The following is a 21,997-nucleotide window of genomic DNA, read 5'->3' as shown; positions in this document are numbered from 1 at the left end:
GTCTTACATTGAGGGTCCTGGGATGGCCCCGTATTCTATTCTAACAAAATTTGTTCAGTCAGACACGGGTTGGCATGGTGTTCTGTTCTCTTATTGAATGGCATATTTATAAATGTTTAACATAATCAATTTGTACATGAAGTCTACATCACTTAAGCAATACTCAAAGAAATCATTTTTGGTTTTGTTCACACTGAACTATTCTGCAATACTTGTGATTGTTAAAATGCCTTAGGTTTGCTTGGGGAAAAAAACAAAACAAGGTAGATTAGCATGAGAAAACACAATGCGAGGATATAATCATTTTATTCTAAAAGATAATTTTTTTTGGTGGTACTGGAGCTTTTTGCTTTAGTAATTTTCAGAGAGGGTCCTGTGCTTTTGCCTGGGACTGGAGTTAGACTGCAATCCTCCTGTCTCCACTTCTCAAGCAGCTGAGATTACAAGCATGAACCACCATGCCTGGCTCATAAAGGGCTTTTATAAATAAATGTGGTGGCTTTTTATGTGCTTAATTTAAGTTATCTATAATGCAGCAAAAGTTTTGCTACTGGATATCTAAAAATTATCCATATTTTTCCACCTCATCTTTTTCTTGTTACAGAAAGTTTATTAATTTATATGAAAAAGGCAATTGGCTATTTATCCTGAATTCCATATTTTGATTTTACTAAGATATGTAATTGAGTAACTTTTTTGAATTCTAGATCCAGACATAGTGTGTGACTTTCTTGGAAAAGCATGGATTCTTTGTATTAGAGAGATAAATATCTATTAAAATCTAAAGGACAACACTGAATAAAAGTGAGTGTCCTGGTGCTGCAGTTTCAATGCTTTTATGTTTTTCTCAGGGAAAATTCCTGGCCAGCTGTGAACCTGTGAAATCAGACAAGCTATGTGCTTCAAAATGCAGTGATGGGACCAGCATGGGACAGCCATTCCCACTTCAACTGAAGAAAACAGAAAGAAGGAAATGGTTATAGGTTTCAGTGAAGCTCAAAACCTACAAGGAACTTCATGAGATTTTGGAAGTTTCAATTCTCTTTGTTTGGATAAGCTGCCTTCTGGGCCCACTAGGGGGCAGCATCACCCTCATGTCTGCAGATGGGGATCTGCAAATCAAGGGGATTTGGATAGCGGCCCCCTCTGTGTGGTCCTCCGCACATCTCTGAGGATTCTGCCTCTCCGTTCCACAGGACTTTGGTCACAGGGCATCCGGCCTGTTGTCTGAGATGCTGGCACTTATGACCTCTGAATAGCCTTCAGTCACACTGGCAGTATTCATCAGTGGGGAGCGGTATGGCTACCAAAGATGAGTTTAGTGTCTGTGGTGCTTTCATAATGTAACAATGCACCAGGACCAAACTGCCACAAAAAAAAAAAAACAAAAAACCAAAAAAACCCAACTGGGGTCAGCCAAAGCTAGTATCCAAATGCCTGGATGGGAGATTGGACATGATCTGCTACAAGTAGGCTTGAACCATGTGGTCAGATTTGGGGATATGTTGTTAGTATGTTGTCAGGTCATTTGCCAGTAAAAACATCTGTGGCTGATATGGGGACCTTCAGTGTTAGTCTGTAGGCAGGTCCTAAAATGTATTAAATTACTATGGCTCTTTGCCTCAGATGTCAGTTTGACTAGTTACGGGCAAAGCTGAAAGTCTTTGGGCTGTAAGGTGTGTGTTAGCCAAAACTGATGGGATATGAGCTCTGTGATAAGCCAGGTCTGGTTGAAACGGGACTCACTTGAAAGGTTTGGGCCTCTAAGTTAAAAGTCAATAAAGTGCCATAAGCAATAGTATTGAGAGCAACAGCCACGACGATTGTGTTCAGCTTCACTTGAAATCTTTGTCGTTTGATGTTGATATTCCTCTAGCATGTAATACTACTTGGGAGAGGTTGTTTTGGTTATTATGGGTTATGAGGTTGATCTTTTATTTTTTTCTTGGTGGTAGGGAGATTTGGATTCAAGGCCTCCAGCTTGCTAGGCAGACCGTCTAACACTTAAGCCACACTCCAGCCCTTTTTACTTTATTTTTTGGACAGTGTTGTGGTTTTGCCTACGTCTGTCCTCAGACCCAGATCTTTCCTGCATAACTGGGATTATAGAAGTGAACCACAATGCCTGGCTAAATTGTTGAGATGGGGGTCTTGTAACTTTTTGCCTGGGCTGGCCTTAAGCCATGATCCTTCTGCTTTCTGCTTCACAAGTAGCTGGGATTATAGGTCTGAACTACCTTGCTTGGTCTGGGTTTCTTTTGAAACAATAAAATTGTTCTTAAATTGACAAAGTGGTTGTTGATGATCTGTGAATACACTTAAACCATTGACTTACACAGCTTTAGTGGATGAATCGCAGAGGAAATGAATTGTATCTCAATAAGTCTGTTTCAGTTATGGCTGCTGATAAGTAATGATGCATGTATTGCATTATTTGAAATTTTGCATGTAATATTTTATATTGTGATATTGCGAGTTGACATCCACATACAATGTGCGTTTCCTCATGTATGATACATCCTCCATGTGTCTATGTGTGGATGTGAACATTAATGCAAGTGAAAAGTGCAGCATATGGATTGGACTAATAATCCCAGCTAATTCAGGGAGTAGGTCCTCAGTGGAGGGTGGAGAAAGGTGGCGGTGTTTTCTCATACTGAATAAAAGCTATGCTTTTGAACTAAATGAATACAAAACAAAAGTGCTCAGCCACCACAGGCACCTGGATGTGTATTTTCATCAGTAGCAGGTAGAACATTAGTCTTACCCTTGCAGGATTCCAAATTCCTCTCTCTTGTCTTCATTCTCCTCTCTTACCACAGGGATTATGTAAGTCATTTTCCTGTGCTCAGTACAGTATAAATATTCGTACTCCTGTCACTGAATAGTTGCTCAAAATCATGATCAATCACTTCAAGAAAGTATCAATAATACCCAGACAGAGGAAGCAAGCTGTTTAGGGGGCTCAGTGCTAAGTAAGCATGGTCTTCCAGGGATCCCTGCAGATAGATGCACATAATGCTTTGATTCTGCAGCAGGTACTGAGAGACTGCCTTTGATAAAAAGCACTGACTCCTTTCTTGGGCCCATAAATTAAACTAAAAACAGGAAAAAGCTTGGTATCTGTCTCCATTTTTGTATCTGTCTTTGTTTTGAGCATTCACTTTGCAGCCACCTTGGAATCCAGGAAGGACAAGACTATGGACAATATGTACAGGGAAGGAGGAACTGCCCCTAAGGAAGAAAACAGCAGCGCCTCCACAGGACACACTACCCACCAGGCAACAATGACTTGCTTATGCTGTCCACATTGCTCCCCTCAAGTGATTACAGCAATAATAATTTCTCTGAAAACCCTTGATAATGATCAACTAGGCCACACTTTGACCAGGTATGTTTAATAATTATCCATACCTTTTGCCCCTTGCCCCAGTTCTCATGCCTGTACCCTGGAAGAAGGGTTGAAGTGTTCACTTTCCTCTTCCTGCGGTATTCCCTCTCTGCCTTCCACCCCTACTCTCTATTTGGCATGTTGGGGTGAGTGGCTGGAACTGACATGTGGAATTCCTGGAGTTTGGGCCTAGGGCCTCAAACTCTGATTTCAATCCAATGAATGTCTAGTTCAGAAACAACAGATCCTGGGGAAAGACACAAGGACCCACTTCTCCATGGTGCCAATCTAGGTCTGTTTTCCTGTTAGCTGATTATCTATTTCCAGATATATGACTTGAGACCTAAGTATTCAGAGAACAATTGCATCAGTGTCCTGAGACAGAAGTACTGAGAGAAGCTCTAGGCTGAGGATCCCTGATTTTCAGAAATTCCGATTTTCAGGGGTGATTTCATGATCAGAGAAGACACAGGAAACTGAACAGGCAGACCATAGACAGAGAACCATGAACTGATCATGGGCTGAGAGTCACCCATCCCTACTCAAGCCACATCAAGCCTGATCACAAGAGCCATGTCTTTTCCCATTTGTAGAGGAGTGGTGGTAGAAAGCAGACACTGAGCACGTTCCTTGTGTTGTTAATTTGCCTAGTTTGTAAGAAACTAAGAGGGAGAGTGAAGTTCACATACAGCTCTCTCCAAAAGAAGTAAAGGTTTCTGAAATAGGTGGATGGGTGCATAGAGGTACTGATGATAGATGGGAAGATGGTGAGATGAATTTTGGGAAGTAATTACCAGAATTTCTAGGTAAGTAATTACTACACTGTGGGACTTTTAAATTTGCAGTGATTTTGACCTCCTAAGACCCAGCTATGTTATTCCAATGCATACTAAAACTGTTTTTCCAACTGTAGAAGATGATCGATCCACTTATGACTCACAAATTGCAAGATCCAGCATCCTTTTAAAGGGTTAGAAGTGAGTTTTGCCATATTAATTTCTTGTTTAAGTTCTTTAAAGTAAAATGGAGTCAATGTTGGTTTTCCAGTCTTTAGCAAGCATTTATTAGAAGTTGACAAAGGGGTGGCGGCATGGCTCAATTGCCAGAGCGCCCGCCTAGCTAGCTCAAGTCCCTGAGTTCAAATCCCAGTACAGGAAAAAAAATAAAAAGACGTGATTTTAAATGGCAATATAATGACCAGTACTAAGAAGTAAAGCTCAAGTGTCTCCATCCATAGTTCTTCCATTAAGAAGCTTCATCCCAGGTGGTTGACGGGCGACTAGAGAACAGCAGCAATCCAAGCACTCCGGATCTCCACACAAAAGTGCAGACAACGCAGGAAGCGCACAAATCGGCCCTCCCAGGGATGCCGAAGCTCCTCGCGTAGCCTTGTGGGAAACGTAGTTTGGTCGCCCGTGACGTCACGCACACAGGACCATGGGAACAGATCTTCCGGTTTCCTGCGCATGCGCAGCTTTGCCCACTCCTCCATCTTCCCCAGGAGTTCCGGGCCCGTGACTGGCTGTGTGGACGCTGTTCTGCAGGCGCTGTGCTGGACTCTCAGTCCATGAAGGTTGGTGCCCCGGTGAAAGAGGAGCCCTGCAGATGTGGGGGACTCTGGAAAGAGGGACTGGTGTCCCAAGACGGGTGTTTCTGCTCGAGTGGGAGCAGAAACGTGCGTGGAAAGAAGGCAGGGGGAGTCTGACAGCTCGGATGGGGACGGACACCCGGCCGTCGGGGTCCACAGGTCCCCGACCCAGGAAGGGGAATTTGGGGTGTGCTGTCAACTATTGCCTCGCGGAATATGGCGTGCTGCCAGAAGGCCAGGGTGTGCTCTGTGTACGGACGCCGGCTCTGGAGTTCCGTGAATGGGGCGGACAAGTCCAAGATGGCAGGAATCGGACTGCTTGTCGCGGAAGCCTGGGAGGGCTTGGTGTGAGTGAGATCCCGTTCCAGCCCCGCCACCGAAGGATCTATTGCCAGTCTGGGTGACATTCACTTTACCCACTTTGTCTTAAGCCTACAGACCGAGTCTCCCCTGGCTGTCATACTTGTGGGATTTCTTGGTGTCTCTTATGCAAGTGGAGTTCTGGTCCTCTCCTGTACTTTATAGCCTGCTGAACACTTGGTTTGAGCTTACCGAAGTAATAAAAGACCTAGTTTCCAGGGACAGTGGGTTCTGTGATGCAGATTGGTGATAGGTTCACGGTTGCATTTATTTGGGACAAAATAAGTGTCACAGAATTTGAAGGGGTCTCCCTAGGAATAGGAATCTTGCCTGAGCACCCTTCTGGGTGTGTGCTCCTTTAACGTGGTCTGTTTTGCACGTCCACACTGGGATGCTTTTCATGGGGTTGTTTTCTAGGTCTCTCTCTCTCTCTCTCTCTCTCTCTCTCTCTGGTTAACTGTGTAGAGATCTTTGCATAGAACTTAGGAGCAAGGCATATCAATTCATTACTTATTCCATCACCTTGTCTTCCAGGTGCAATTCCAGTCCTCTCTGTTTCTGTGTATAAAGAAAATGAAAACATCTGTGGTAAGTTGTTTGTTTATTTTTCTTTTAGTTTGTCTTTCATTGTATTTTAGAAACTTTGTGAGAGCTCATTAATTAAAATGGAAAACTAAAAAAGTCAAAATAAATAAAACTTAGCAGCAGAGAAATACACATAAACAAGAAAAGGTGGCTTGTTGATACAGTCCCTAAGAAACATACAAGTTATGTGTAAACTGTCTGGCCTTTCTGAGACTGTGGCAGAAAAGACTTCTTTGTTACCTGGCCTGAAATGACCCTAAGAGAACATGCTTAACTCTCACGCATATGAAGTCTTATGGGCATGTAGGCAATGTAGTAGAGTGTCTGACTACCTATCTGGAAACAAAACCAGCATTGTGCAGTGGTAATGGTCACCTGGTGCTGTATCATAAACCAGTGAAAAAGACTTTTCTGAAGCTGGTACAACAGTATGCTCCCGACAGCTTTTGGAAGTCCCCACTTATGCATGGGTGAAACCTGGAATGTGTGAGGCTAGAATTTGCTGCAGGCCCTTAAATCACTGTCTATACATTTCTCTCAGCTTGTCTGTATGTGCAGCTTGTAACACAGACTGAAGTTTTTTTATGGTGACTGAGCCGCCATTCATTTTTGCCTGTGGTGTTACTACCAAAAGATTTTTTCTGTCTCTCCGGTTTAATGTCATCTGATGTCATTCTTGCTGGCTTTGTGTCTTGGTTGTTGTACCTGTGGAGAACCTATTAGTGCTCAAAAACAAGTGTTTTTCCCCGCTTTGGCAATGTCACTATTGAAAAGTTCTGAAGGGTTCAGTTGCACAGTGATGAGGTTTGATCCCACCTGAGCTGTGCTCCTAGCCTGCAGGTGTTGACAGCCTTAGGAGTCAGTGGGAGGATGCATACAGAGTTACTGGGATAAATCAGAAGGACAGTCAAGAGGAATCTATAGAAACAACAAAACAAGGGAGCACAGAGTCCAGTGATAGGTATCTTTTGCATGTACATATATGTGTATGTACGTATGTATATATGTATATGTATGTGTGTATGTAGTTGCTTATACATTGCAGTTTGAGGCCAGCTTAGCAAGACATCATTTCAATAAATAAGCCAGGTTTGGTGGTACACACATCTGTAGTCCTGCGGGGAGGGTTAGATAATAAGTAGGAATATTAGGTGGAGCGGGTCATGCGGTAGAGTGCCTGCTGAGAAAGTGTAGGGTCCTGAGTTTAAACTCCAGTACTGTCAACAAAACAAAACCCAAGGAAAACAAGAACAAACAAACAAGAAACCCAAGATTTTGTTTTTATGAAGAGCAGGGAGTGACTTCTTATCCTTTGCTGATTTATCCATTAAATTGCAATTTGGTCTAAATTTTTTCCTATGAATACAATAGTAATTCTTTTTTAGGAACGTAACATATTTGATAAGTGACCTGTAGTTTTTTTATTTGACTTTGCTTTGTGCTTTTTCTTAATTTTTTGTCATAAGTTTTGAAATCTCTCACTTTTACTTCCATGGATTCTTGATTTTTAGCTCCTATTGGAATGGCCTTTCCTAACTCACAATTATATTTGATGTATTTCTCTAGTTTTTATGTACTCAGTGTGAACTTACATTTAACTTCATTTTGCATATCTAGTTACTTGGCACCATTTAAGTGAGTCAAAGCTTAGTTTTGTGATGCCCTCTCTGTACTCAGAATGGTCATTTTTTCACTGATGGTCTTTTTCAGGGATTCTCAGGTTATGTAGTGCAGTGAAGTAGGTCATGCTTTACAGCCAGCAACCTCAAATTATTATTTTTATAGGCAGGTCTCATTGTGTAGCACAGGCTGTCCTCGAACTTGCAGTTCTCCTGCTTCACCCTCCTGGTGCTGGAATTACAGATGTGCACCATGATGCCTGGTTTCAACCTCAACTACTGACAGCTTATACACTCAGTGTGTGCATCAAATCTCTTTGAGGCTACAGCCTGATAAATTGGCTTTCTAGAGCATGGCTGATCATTGTATCTGGAAGAAAAAGAGCTGCTAACCAAGTGCTAGTTTTTAAAGCTTCTTAGAAATGAGGTAAAATCATTTTACTGACTTTTTTTTGGCCCTAATTAGTCACCTGGCCTTGCCTGAGTTCCTCTGGGGTACTTATATGATCATCTCACAAGAAACATCGAAGACAAGTGGGCATAGTTCACCATGTGCTCAAGTTTGCTCTTCCACGTGGATCTCAATTCACTGTCTTCACAGAGACAACCTGAGGTCCCATCTAGTTACTGTTTGTACTCAAAAGTCTGAGATCTCTGAATGATGTCAGCTGCTTACATCACTTTCCCATGTGACTTCTAAAAGATAGGCTTCAGTCTTCTGCCTTGAAGTTGGGTTGTATACTCCTGTGAACTTACTCTTCAGTATTGTGTTGACCATTCTGTGTCTGTATTTCCATAAGAGCTTCAGAATCCATTGTTTGTTATTGCTAGAATAACCTACTAAGATTTTTTTCATTGGTATTGGGTTGAATCTGTTTGTTGTTATTGAGGAAATCTGACATTTTAACCATATCAAGACTTCTTATCCTTGGCCATGGATTATCTCTGCATTTACTGACGTCCTCTTTGATTCTTTCATCTGAAACTTTTCATTTCTGTTATGCAGATCTTTGTAAGATTCATATTAAGTGTATTTTTCTGTCTTTTAAAGTATATGTAATGTTGTGTTTTAATTTTAAATCTAGTTGTTTGTTGGTGATACACAGGAAATGTTTGATTTGAATATTAATCTTATACTTTGCAGACTCACTGTAATCTCTTAGTGTTCCAGGACATTTTTTGTGTGTTTTTGAGAGTTTCTATATAAACCATCATGCCATCTGTGCACAAAGACATTTATCTCTTTTCTCTTCCTTTCCTTATGGTTTTCCTCAGTCCACTGATATGATCATTGGCTTTTTATAGTAGACCTCTTCATGCAGTTTGTTGTATTGATAGTATATTTTGAAACTGCCTTGCTTATGGGATAATCCCGTTTGATACTGATGTAAAATTCTGAGAATTGGACACAGAAGATGATCCTAGAGTATGTCATACCAGAAAGTATGAAAATGCTTTAAAAATACCAACGTAATAATAAGCTGGATGTGGTAGCATAGTTCTTTCATCCCAGCACTTGGGAAGCTTAACCTGGGCTCTACATACCAAGACCTTGTCTCAAAACAACTTCAAATATTAATAAGGAAGAAAAAGTTTTTGTCATCTCAAAAGAAGACAATAAGAGAGCTCTCTATGGTCCACAGTGTAGTAATGTGAGCAGCAAAATAAACACTTACTGAAGTAGCACCCAAAGAGTAAAATAAACACTAATACTAAAATTTTGAATAGTGAAAGTAAGAAGAAAGGAAACATGGGATAAGCCATCCTTACAGAAGAATTCTAGGTAAGCATGGGTCAGTAATGCAGTGAAGGACATCACTATTGAAATAGCACAGGAATACTGATGACAGGCAGCAGGGTTCACTGATGAGTCAAAGATGTGGGTGAAACAGGAGAAAGCAGCTCCTTCCAAATATTCCCAATGGGTTTTCATCTGAATTTTTTAAAAATACAATTATTTAAAGCAAAAATTATAACAGTATACTGTAGAGGTTATAATATTGCACTAAGGAGTGAAGGTGGTAAATGGAACTGTTCTGTAGTGAGGTTTTTCTGTTTTGCATTTATTAAGCTAGTGTAGTATTGCATCTGAATAGATTGTAATATGCTATAGTTCATTTCACAATCTGTAGAGTAACTCCTAGTAGATGCAAAAGCATGTCATTTAAATGCTGGTAAGGAATTAAACTGAAGAGGAGAGGTATTGGGCTGTTGGAGTGGCTCAGGTGTTAGAGCACCTGCCTAGCAAGCATGAAGCCCTGAGTTTAAACCCCAGTACCATCAAAGAAAAAAAAAAGTATTTAAGAATGCTCATAGATTCTGTAGTTCTGATAAACGAAAGCAGGAAATAACCCAAATGCTTATCAGTAGTGTAATGCATTGTAAGTGTGTCCCTACAGCAGAATGCCACCCAGAAAACAAAGGAGCATGTGACTGAATCTCAAACACTGCCAAGTGAGAGAGCGAGACAGCTGGACCTAAAGTGTTATGTGTTACATGGTTTCAGGAGTTATCACAAAGTTAAAAAAAAAGTCACAACAGTGAGTTGTGTCTGGTGGAGGAAACATTTCCTGGAAAGGAACGCAATGTAATTTTCTTGAAATGATGGAAATAATCTTCAAATTTGCAGAGGTTTTATGAGTCTGTCAGTACTCTGCAGTAAATATTTCATACACATATGGTTCACATTATATATTTTCCATTATATATGATATTCAATATATATTCATCAGATCTGACCAGTAACTACATAACTCTATAAATAAATACATGTAGACATGTGCATGTTATTTGTGGTTAAACTCACATAGTGCTGCACACCTGAGGAAGAATAGGAAACCATGACTTGGCCATTAGGGGCAAGGCTAAAGTGTAAAGTAAGAAGTTAGTCTTTAATGTCGTTCTTGTACAGTAACCTCTGTGGATCTGAAGATAATGGTGCACTTCCTCTGTGCATGTGTCACCCTGCCTCTATTGTCTGATGTCTGCAGAGGGGTGGGCCTCTGCCAAGCAGCAGGTGGGAAGCAGTGGTGTATTGTTAGAGACTTCCTTCTCACAGCCCTGCTGTCTCTCAGGGCACCATCTCTTGAAGGATGTTGAAGGAAGACGTTTCCTTACCCCTGACCGAAAAGTGGCTTTCTGCTCCTTCGCCTCCTGGAGGTCAGGGTCATCAGAGCTGCCACCCTGGGCCACTGAGTACCTGAAATGTGACTGTTATGAGTTGAGAAGTGCTGGAAGCTTAACAACAGAGATTTTAAAGCTTAGAAATATGTGTGCTTAGTTAATTTTACACCAGTCACATGTTAAAATGTTATGTATTTGATTAAATACATTATTAAAAGTGATCTCACCTGTTTCTTTTTATTTTTTATGTGACTGCTAAAATTTAAAATTATAAATGCTACTCATTTTATTTTTGCTTCTTGGACCTTGCTGGTGGAGAGGATTGTCTAACTTTTCAAAGATCAGGATAACTCTGAAATATCAGAGGCTAAGGAGGTTATGAAATCTGACTCTTGAAAGTAATTTTCATATTGTTTGAATTGGTGAATACCCGCAGACCAATAAAATGGTGTAACCTTATATTCAAATTTAAATGCCAGTGTCCCTTTGGCTGGACAGGGTCCTCTTTCAGAAAGGGCTTCTGCCAAGAAGGTGTCATTCTGACCTCCATCAGCCAGGGATCCAGTCATCTCACCTGCCACTAGACCTAAGGTGGCTGCGCCCAAAGCTTTGTGCAAATGATGGTCTACGAATAATTGTACATCTGGAAAGAGGGGACAGACTCTGTGAGGCCTTTGGTGGCCCTGGTACAGATTCCAGCTTCAGTTGATTTGAGTCCATCGATGCTGCTACTCTGCTCTAGGTCCTCTCCGTAGAGCAGGATCGGGTAGCAGCTGCCAGGACCTGTCACATCCTGTTATGGCACAGAGTTCTCTTTGGGTATTTCCATATGTGCCCTATTACTAGGGGAGACTCCACCTTGGAGTGTGGGGCTTATGTGGGAAGAGCTGCATTCTCCAGGGACCTCCATCCCTCATTTCTCCCCAGGTGTCCTCCATTTTCCCTTGAGTCTTTCAAAATGTCTGTGAGGCGTGATCTCGAGAGTATGACCGTGTTCCCTCAGCCTAACAACGAGTCATCTTAGAATGTCTCTGGAAACTTCACAGGGTGGTCTGTCTTCAACCCCTGTCCAATTTTAGTGTTGGATTTCAGAACTACCTGGGGCTGGAACCAGCTGCCCATGTGCACCATGTTCTGCAGTGTCTAGTGTCTCTCTTTCAGATGTGTGTCTCAGTAGTGCCATTAAAGAATAGCAAAAGCATTGTCCCTAGTCGATCTGTGTGCTTCACACAGTGAATGTTTCTGTATTGATAGGAACATTTTCACTCTCTTGTTTTAATGTAGTTACTATTTTGTGTATTTTGCATAAAACATAAATACTAATTTTTTCTGTTTATGAAAACTTCTCTGAACATTTTTAAGGCTTTAGTTTCTTTTATGTAAACTCCAGGTCAGAGAAACTTGGGTAAAACCCAAGTTTTCCAGTGATGAGATGTTTGACAAAATTTTGTCATAAATGAGGAAAAAGGATAAAGAAATGGTGCATACACACTGGATGCAAGGGCACATCATGTTAAGTGAAGGAGGTCAGTCTCTGAAGCATATGTAAAGTGTGCTCTTATTCATGGTTGAGAGGAGAATGGTGGTTTCCAGAGCTCAGGGACAGTGAGAGGGGGGGAAGTGTGGGAAAGGATTGAGCAGTGGGAAGTCGAAGCTCCAGGGTGCCATTGCACAGAATGGTGGCTGCGGATAACAGTTATGTACTGTTCATTTTGAAAGTTGTCCCACAAATGATAACTATTTCAAGAGTAAGCATTTTAACCTGATTTAAAGATGCATTGTATACATTGTATATCATGTGCGATGTTGATGTTTTTGTGTATCAATGAAAAAAAGGAAAAATGCTACTGCTTCCATAGACGGTTTTGGAATTTGAGGCATTAAAATATAAAAGCCTGTTGAAATCTAGTGTACTATAAGTGTTTGAAAATTTTGTTGTTGCTGTACTCACTAGTATATTAAAATGTATAAATTTGTTAAAACTTTCAGTTGTAATTCATCTGTGAATTTTTCCCTTTGTTGTGCTTCCTCTTGGTATTCAGTGCCCTTGGGAGCATTGGCAATACTAGTGAGCTTGGTACTTTCTCAGAAGTTGTGAACCACAATCTGCATTTTAGCTGAATTTTCTAGTCATGGTTGTATGCATTAAAGCTTGTCGGATATACTTTTAGCTCATCTTGATTTCCTCATCTGAGAAATGCGCACAATATGAACTATATCTTGTAGAATACGAATGCAGCCCTCAGTGCGTATGTGCCTGTGTTCATGCCTGTCATATTTCACATGTTGTAAGTAGACTGGTTTAGTGGATCTCATGTGCTCCTTTTTCTGTCATAGTTAGATAATGCATGTGAAAATATTACTGTTAAGATGAGTAAGGTCACTCATCTCTGAAAACAGTTCTTCCTATTCTCTCATTTCATCTTGGGTCAAATGAAGAACTTTGCTAGGTGTGGTGGTGCTCACCTGTAATCCCAGGTGTGGTAGAATTGTGGTCCGAGACCTGCCTGGGCAAAAGCGTGAGACCCTCTGCAAATAAAAGCAGAAGAACCGGAGGCGTGGTGCAAGGGGCAGAGGCCCTGAGGTCAGTGCTGCAAAACATCAGCAGAACTATGCCAGTGACACAGTGGCCATTGCGCTACTTGTTCGTGTGTTTTATTTCAGAAGCTGTTGACATTCAAGGATGTATCTGTGGATTTCTCTCCAGAGGAGTGTGAGTTTCTGGACCCTGTCCAGTGGGATTTGTACAGGGATGTGATGTTAGAGAACTACAGAAACCTGGTTTCTCTGGGTGAGTATCACGTCCCTACATGATTTTTTTTTTTGAGGCACTGGGGTTTGAACTCAGGGTCTCGCACTTGCTACGCAGGTGTTCTAGTACTTGAGCCACTGCACCAGCCCTGGAGAATTCTTAATTTACTCTCAGCATCTTTGTGGAATGTCTTTTGGGAGGTTCTGCTTTACATCAGTGACTTTCAGATTTCTGCTCTTATGGATAAAATTGGGGGACTTAGTAGTAGAGACAGGTAATTTTCATTGCATTTTTCTGGTTTTCAACCTCCTTCCTTGACGATGTGGTGGAATAAGTGGTAATTTTGGAAGTCAGCACCGTGAATTATTGTGGCTGCATTTTAAAATCCAGCTTCTCCCTTCAGCTTTGCTTTGGCGGTAATTGCAAGTTAAAAATTCTTCCTAAGTATGCGAATATGTGTGTCGGGGTATGCTTAGAAATCATTTCCTGCTAAGCATAATACTGGGATAGAAGTGTAGCAGTTACTGGGAGAAAAGCACGCAAGCATTGCACCCCATCTCCAACACGTAGGTCTTGCTGTGTCACCGCCATTCCTGGTCACTTCTCTGGAGCAGAGGAAGGAGCCTTGGCATGTGAACAGGCCAGACACAGAAGCCGTGAGCCCAGCAGGTAAGAATGGAGTCAGGACACAGTGGGGCCCAGAGGTCGAGGGGAATGCGGGTCGAGGAGCTCCGTTTCAGGGGAGATGATCTTTCACAAGCCTACATTTATTTCTCCTGCTATCAGAGAAGGACATCTGTCCTCTTTATCATGCGTTTACATCCTATAGCTCCCTCCTTACCCAGTGCGTCCTGCACACAGACACAGATAGCCAAAGTGTGTCCTTTTGCTGTGAGGGTCTGTAGATTTTTCATTGCTTTGTGGACTTCAGAAAACTTGTGTACAATTCTTTTAAAGAAGAACGTTAAGTCATTGTAATACATTAATGACACGATAAAGAAGTTTCTGTAATATCACTTACATACTCATTACAGTTGTCTCTTCATAGTTAGTTATGAGTAATTATGAAATTTTTGTCATTTTTTTTCTGCCATAGACTTTATGTTATGATTTGAAATGCTTGTTTTTCATGGTTTATAGTCATAGGTGAAATTTGCATTTCTCTGGAAGGCTTCTTTACAGCATGTCCCTGCTTATTCATTGATTCTCAATTCCATTTTCTGTTTCTTTTTTTGTGGTACTGGGGTTTGAACTCAGGGCCTTCACCTTGAGCCACTCCCCCAGTACTTTTTTTATGAAGGATTTTTCAAGATAGGGTCTGGTGAACTGTTTGCCCAGGCTGGCTTTGAACCGTAATCCTTATCTCTGGCTCCTGAGTAGCTGGGATTACAGACTTAAGCTACCGGCGCCGGCTTCTGTTTCATTTTTAACATAGGATCCCTCACATGTATTGATAATATTTTTAGTGTTTAGGTGTGCATTATAATTGGATGGCAAATGTTAATACTGATTGCTTTAGGACCATGTACAATGAAATTAAAATAGCTATGAGACATGTCTATTTTCAGTAAAATTATGTATTTTTTTCATGACTTGTATATTTCTTTCTCGATTGGTATTCAGTGGCAGTTTTATTCTGCCTAAGTGAGTATTCTTAGAAAATTATCCTACTTTCATTATCCATTTATTGATGGATCAGATGCCTTCATTAAGATAATTTTGTGATTTATATGTAGCTTTTGAGAAATTTTATAATTTGGTATCTTTCAGTTATTGTCATTTCATTTTAACTGTGCTCAAAAGCACATGACCTAAAATTTACCGTCTTAGATATTTTTAGTGTATGTTCAGTATTAAGTATGTTCACATTGTTGTGCAGTATGTCTTTGTGCTCAAGAAAGTAGTACTCAATACTTACAAAAGTACAATTACTAATGTCTGTCCCTCTCCAAATCACCTCAGTCCCCATGCTACTCATTCTACTTTCTGCTTTACACATTTGACTTCTTTCGATGTCTCACAGATGTAGAATTTTGTTACTAGCTCATTTTCCTTAGCTGTTAAAGTCTATCCTTATTGTAGATGTAAAAAGATATTTTAGCTTTACTTATTTAGTTAGTTATTGGTGGCACTGGGGTTTGAACTCAGGGCTTCACACTTGCTAGGTGCGTGCTCTACCTCTTGAGCCATTCCACCATCCCTTTTATGTGTTGTGTGTTTTCAAGAAAGGGTCTCACGAACTATTTGCCCTGGTTGGCCTCGAACCATGATCCTCCCACTCTCTGCTTCCTTAGTAGCTGGGAATATAGGTGTGGTCCATCAGCACCTGGAAATATTTTAGCTTTTAAAAGTTGAATAACATTCTCACTGTTTATGTATCCCACACTGTCTCATGTCAGAGGAAGTTTGGGGTTGCCATCACCCACTGTATTTTGCGAATAATGTTGCAGTGAGCACGGTGTGTAAGTCACCTTCATGTGCCCACCTGTGTGTGTGTCGGGGTTTATCACTGTGCTTCCTATTCTCTTCTGTTTCTGTTTTTCTGTGTAACTATTGAAATTGGGAAGAGTGATGCTTCCAGACATGTTTCTGTTTTGACATTGTTGAGGTTTTCATGAATTCTTAATTCCATACTATATTTCGGATTGCTTTTGCTTTTTATATTGGACAAATTAAATTTGTTTTTAGTAGGAATTCTGCGGACTCTGTCAGATTATCTTCCAGCTCACAAACAAGTCCATGTTCGCTGTGTGTTGTTTCTACTTTCCCTTCTACTGTTCATTTCCACTTTCCTTCCATTATGGTTGGAAAAGAATGCAGTCGTTTAAAATATGTTAAGACTTATTTTGTATCCTGAGTTGGTTTTTTTAGGGGAATGTTCCATAATCTGTTGGGATTATTATGTATTATGCTTTTGTTGTATGGGGTTTTCTCTTTGTTATGTTCAGTGTCATTGCTTTGTAAGCTTTTCCTTGTTTTTGTCTTGTTTTGTTCTTGTGTGTGTTGTTGCACAAGGCTGTATCTGAGAAAGAAGATCTGTGGTTGACTAAAGTAACAAACTCCTTCATTGTGGCATGTTTGCTCTTTATTTTTGTGCTCTCCTAGGGGTTTTGTAAAGTGTGAACTAGTTTTGGTAGTTCTCAGAGAGTTTGGTCAGTGTATTTTTGTGAGGCTCATAAACTTGTGTGGAAAAGAGGATGTCTGTGTACCATTCTGCTTTCCTCCCTAGATCACAAGCTTTGTGTCATTTTATTAGATTTGTAAATTGTATTCACCAAGTCTACTAAGTACAGTAACCATCTTGATTTCTTTCAGCTCTGTCTTCACAGTACACCCCCAGCTTTTCACCAGAGCAAATCAAAAAACATTCATTCCAAAAGATGAGAAAAGGAAGATATGGAAATGGTGGCCTTGACAACCTAAATTTAAGGAAAAAATTGGAAAGTGTGGTCAAGTGTGAAGGTGAGAAAGTCTGTTACAATGGATATAGCCAGTGTGTGACAACTGCCCATGACAGAAACTCCACTGCCAACAGAGGTCACCTGTGCATGGCGTCTCATCAATGCAGTGAAATTCACAGAAACTTTAACCAGGTCTCAAATCCTAGTAAACATCAGTATACTCCTTTTCCAGAGAACTTTTCCAGATGTCACAAATATGGGGAAGGCCTTCATCAATGCTCAGAACTTCCTTTTTGTCGAAGTGTCCACATTGACAACAAACCTTACAAAAATATAGAATGTGGGCAAGCTTTCCTTGACTCAACCTTTCATCATCCTCAGAGGGTTCATACAGAAGAGAAACCCCATAGACGCAAAGGATGTGGCCAGGGCTTTGACAGGCACTCAGTCCTTGTTCAACACCAGAGAACTCATACTGAAGAGAAACCCCACAGATGTGAAGAATACCACAATGCCTTTACCTGTTCTTCACATCTTAATCAACGTCAGAGAAAACGTACTGCAAAGAAGCCCTACAAATGCAAAGACTGTGGCAAAATCTTTAACTGTTCCTCACAGTTTAACCAGCATCAGAATATTCATACCGGAGAAAAACCCTTTAAATGTAAAGAATGTGAGAAAGCCTTTAGTCAACGTTCTACACTTAGTCAACATCAGAAAACCCATACTCTTGAGAAGCCCTACAAATGCAAAGATTGTGGCAAGGCCTTTAACTGTTCTTCATATCTTAATCAGCACAAGCGAATTCACACTGGAGAGAAACCTTATAAATGCAAAGAATGTGGCAAAGCCTTTAACTGTTCTTCACACCTTAACAAGCATCGGAGAATCCACACTGGAGAGAAACCCTATAAATGTAAAGAGTGTGGCAAGGCCTTTAACCAAAGTTCAATCCTCACTCAACATCAGAAAATTCATACTGGTGAGAAACCCTACAAATGCAAAGAGTGTGGCAAAGCCTTTAACCATTCTTCATACCGTAATCAACACGAGAGAATTCACACGGGAGAGAAACCCTACACGTGCAAAGAGTGTGGCAAGGCCTTTAACTGTTCCTCACACCTTAATCAACATCAGAGAATTCATACTGGAGAGAAGCCTTACAAATGTAATGAGTGTGGCAAGGCCTTTAAATGTTCCTCACACCTTAATCAACACCAGAGAATTCACACGGGAGAGAAACCCTACACATGCAAACAATGTGGCAAGGCCTTTAACTGTTCCTCACACCTTAATCAGCACAAGCGAATTCACACTGGAGAGAAACCCTACACATGCAAACAATGTGGCAAGGCCTTTAAATGTTCTTCCTACCTTAATCAACACCAGAGAATTCACAGTGGAGAAAAACTGTATAAACGTAAATAATGTTGCAAAGTCTTTACTCAGAGTTCATTAGACACTTCATGGTGGAGAGAATCCTACAGATGTCAGGAGTGTGGCAAAGGGTTTAAGGTGCTTAATCCTCATTCACCCACAGATAGCTCCTAGTGGAGAGAAACCGTACAAAGGCAAAGCATGTGGTTAAACCTTACTCAACACCAAAGAATTTACACTAGAGAAACCCTACAAATGCAAAGAATGTGGCAAGACCTTTAATTATATTTTGTCCTTATTCAACGTCAGAGAATTCAGAGAGTTTATATTGGATAGAAGCCTCACATAATAGTGACTCTGGAAGGAACTTCATGATTCACACCTCACAAGAGCAAAGTATTTTATACTTTACAGATGTAGAGTGTAATAGCAAAGCCTTTGGTCATGCCTCACATTTTTCTTTTCTCCCTGTTGGTGGTGCCAGGGTTTGAATTCAGGGCCTTGAGCTTGCTAAGGAGGTGTTGTACCACTCGAGCTAACCCCCAGACCTTTTTGCTTTTGTTATATTTTGAATAGGGTCTTGAATTTATGCTCCATTAGCCTGGACTGCGGTGTTCCCATTTACACTCCTGCATAAGAGGGATGACAGGCATGCAGCTTCACACCCAGCTTTTTTATTGTTTGGGTTGGGGTTTTGCAAACTCTTTCCCCTGCTTGGACTTGAACCAGGCTCTGCCTCCTCTTGGCAGCTGAACCTCCCAGTCTCTGCCTCCTGATTAGTGAGCCTGAGCTGTGAGTGGCTCATATTTCCAATGTAACGGAATTACTATAGGTGAGAAATTTGAAGTCAAAACCCTAAACTATTTCCTATAATTTACTGGGCATCATTATTTGATGTGGTTCAAAGGCAGAAACCACCACAAATATCAAAATAGTGCGGATGAGTTATCTCTGGGGATATAAAGCTTACTGAAATGCCTCATTTTATATCTCCCATGTAGATCATTGTGTTGGAAGAACAAGACTGCTTCCTGAGTATTTAATCTGTATCTTCCCCAGAGAATACAGCGGATTTTGACATACTGTATTTGGGTTATTGTTTTAGTAAATAAAAGCAAGTAGTGGTCCATACGTTCACACTGTCGTGTCCTGACTGCCATGCTTTGTCAGACATGAAATCTTCCCCCTCACTCCAGGATATAGGCAACATCACCAAATTGTGTGCTCTTGGGGAAGGTGAAATAGCTGGCAATCCTTCCCACTGTTGCTAAACCTCAAATACTTGGGGTATATTACTCCCAAATGTCATGTTTTTATTCATTTCTCTTTGTTATTGCTGGGAAATTAGGACAATGATAGGAGGACAATAATAAGCCCAGGTATCTGAATCTTGAATTAGTATTCATAGGATTTTATCTTATAACTTTTTTCATGTGTCACCCATTGGGCCAAAAAAGCACACACAAACCCTGGTGTTCATTTACATTGACTGAAATCTGCAAATACTGTGCTCTCATAGTAAAGAGTAAGACTAGTGCACATACAAATTAGAATTTATGTTTGCATGTACATCACTTAAGAGAATTTTGAAAAAGTTGATATTTTATTAGCAAACTAGAAACAAAATATATTATGAAAAAATACTTTTGTCTCCACTGAACTCATTTCTCCAGATCTGATGGTCTTGGTTTGAGCGTCTCTGCGTAATCATTCTGGTTTTGACTGTTTGTTGCTTATGCAAGACTTAATAGCATTGTCCTGATCTTTATTTTATTTGTAAGTTGTTTATGAAACATGACCAGTTCATGGATTTTTAACAATGTTTTCATGATATTTAATGGTGTTCAGAAACTAATTTGAAAACCTGACTATACGGTGAGCACATCAGCATGCACTTTTCTCAGTCTGATGTGATGATACCATGGGGAACTATCAGAGCACGGTTCCTTCAGTTAGTACGATCCATTATTCCCTTATCCAAAGAGTGCTTTTAGGTAACTTTTTCCTCATTCGTCATTTCTGTTTGATAAGTCAGACATTTAAATGTAATGCATTCACTGAACCAATTAGTTCAGGTGACAATTGGGAGGTTTCACACGACATGGAAACAGTGTTGGTGTGTAATAAATAATCCATACTTGGAACCATTTGAGGTGAAGAGATGGCGTCCTGCATTTGTTTTAGAACACCTGCCAAAGTCCTCGAGGGTGTAGGACACTGTAGGAGGAGAAAACTTTTAGGGTTCGGGTTCGGGTTAGGGTTAGGGTTCGGGTTCGGGTTCGGGTTCGGGTTCGGGTTAGGGTTCGGGTTCGGGTTCGGGTTCGGGTTAGGGTTCGGGTTCGGGTTCGGGTTCGGGTTAGGGTTCGGGTTAGGGTTAGGGTTAGGGTTCGGGTTCGGGTTAGGGTTAGGGTTAGGGTTAGGGTTAGGGTTAGGGTTAGGGTTAGGGTTAGGGTTAGGGTTAGGGTTAGGGTTAGGGTTCGGGTTCGGGTTAGGGTTAGGGTTAGGGTTAGGGTTAGGGTTAGGGTTAGGGTTAGGGTTAGGGTTAGGGTTAGGGTTAGGGTTAGGGTTAGGGTTAGGGTTAGGGTTAGGGTTAGGGTTAGGGTTAGGGTTAGGGTTAGGGTTAGGGTTAGGGTTAGGGTTAGGGTTAGGGTTAGGGTTAGGGTTAGGGTTAGGGTTAGGGTTAGGGTTAGGGTTAGGTTAGGGTTAGGGTTAGGGTTAGGGTTAGGGTTAGGGTTAGGGTTAGGGTTAGGGTTAGGGTTAGGGTTAGGGTTAGGGTTAGGGTTAGGGTTAGGGTTAGGGTTAGGGTTAGGGTTAGGGTTAGGGTTAGGGTTAGGGTTAGGGTTAGGGTTAGGGTTAGGGTTAGGGTTAGGGTTAGGGTTAGGGTTAGGGTTAGGGTTAGGGTTAGGGTTAGGGTTAGGGTTAGGGTTAGGGTTAGGGTTAGGGTTAGGGTTAGGGTTAGGGTTAGGGTTAGGGTTAGGGTTAGGGTTAGGGTTAGGGTTAGGGTTAGGGTTAGGGTTAGGGTTAGGGTTAGGGTTAGGGTTAGGGTTAGGGTTAGGGTTAGGGTTAGGGTTAGGGTTAGGGTTAGGGTTAGGGTTAGGGTTAGGGTTAGGGTTAGGGTTAGGGTTAGGGTTAGGGTTAGGGTTAGGGTTAGGGTTAGGGTAGGGTTAGGGTTAGGGTTAGGGTTAGGGTTAGGGTTAGGGTTAGGGTTAGGGTTAGGGTTAGGGTTAGGGTTAGGGTTAGGGTTAGGGTTAGGGTTAGGGTTAGGGTTAGGGTTAGGGTTAGGGTTAGGGTTAGGGTTAGGGTTAGGGTTAGGGTTAGGGTTAGGGTTAGGGTTAGGGTTAGGGTTAGGGTTAGGGTTAGGGTTAGGGTTAGGGTTAGGGTTAGGGTTAGGGTTAGGGTTAGGGTTAGGGTTAGGGTTAGGGTTAGGGTTAGGGTTAGGGTTAGGGTTAGGGTTAGGGTTAGGGTTAGGGTTAGGGTTAGGGTTAGGGTTAGGGTTAGGGTTAGGGTTAGGGTTAGGGTTAGGTTAGTTAGGGTTAGGGTTAGGGTTAGGGTTAGGGTTAGGGTTAGGGTTAGGGTTAGGGTTAGGGTTAGGGTTAGGGTTAGGGTTAGGGTTAGGGTTAGGGTTAGGGTTAGGGTTAGGGTTAGGGTTAGGGTTAGGGTTAGGGTTAGGGTTAGGGTTAGGGTTAGGGTTAGGGTTAGGGTTAGGGTTAGGGTTAGGGTTAGGGTTAGGGTTAGGGTTAGGGTTAGGGTAGGGTAAGGGTTAGGGTTATCTGTTAGGGATCAGGGTTAGTTAAGGTTAGG

General features: G+C 41.3%; 1 protein-coding gene across 1 annotated transcript; it reads left to right on the top strand.

Moving 5' to 3' along the window:
• The first annotated feature begins 4,879 nt into the window (after positions 1-4,879).
• LOC109684501 (uncharacterized) lies at positions 4,880-19,839 on the top strand. Its single transcript, XM_020160894.2, has 5 exons — positions 4,880-5,326; positions 5,874-5,927; positions 13,331-13,457; positions 13,989-14,087; positions 16,734-19,839. Exons 1-5 carry the CDS (start codon positions 4,997-4,999, stop codon positions 18,245-18,247), a joined length of 2,124 nt encoding a protein of 707 aa, XP_020016483.2. The 5' UTR covers positions 4,880-4,996; the 3' UTR covers positions 18,248-19,839.
• Positions 19,840-21,997: the final 2,158 nt, after the last annotated feature.

This window comes from Castor canadensis, chromosome 6 (genome assembly GCF_047511655.1).
Source record: "Castor canadensis chromosome 6, mCasCan1.hap1v2, whole genome shotgun sequence".
NCBI lineage: Eukaryota > Metazoa > Chordata > Mammalia > Rodentia > Castoridae > Castor > Castor canadensis.
This window is presented reverse-complemented; position numbering and strand designations above follow the sequence as displayed.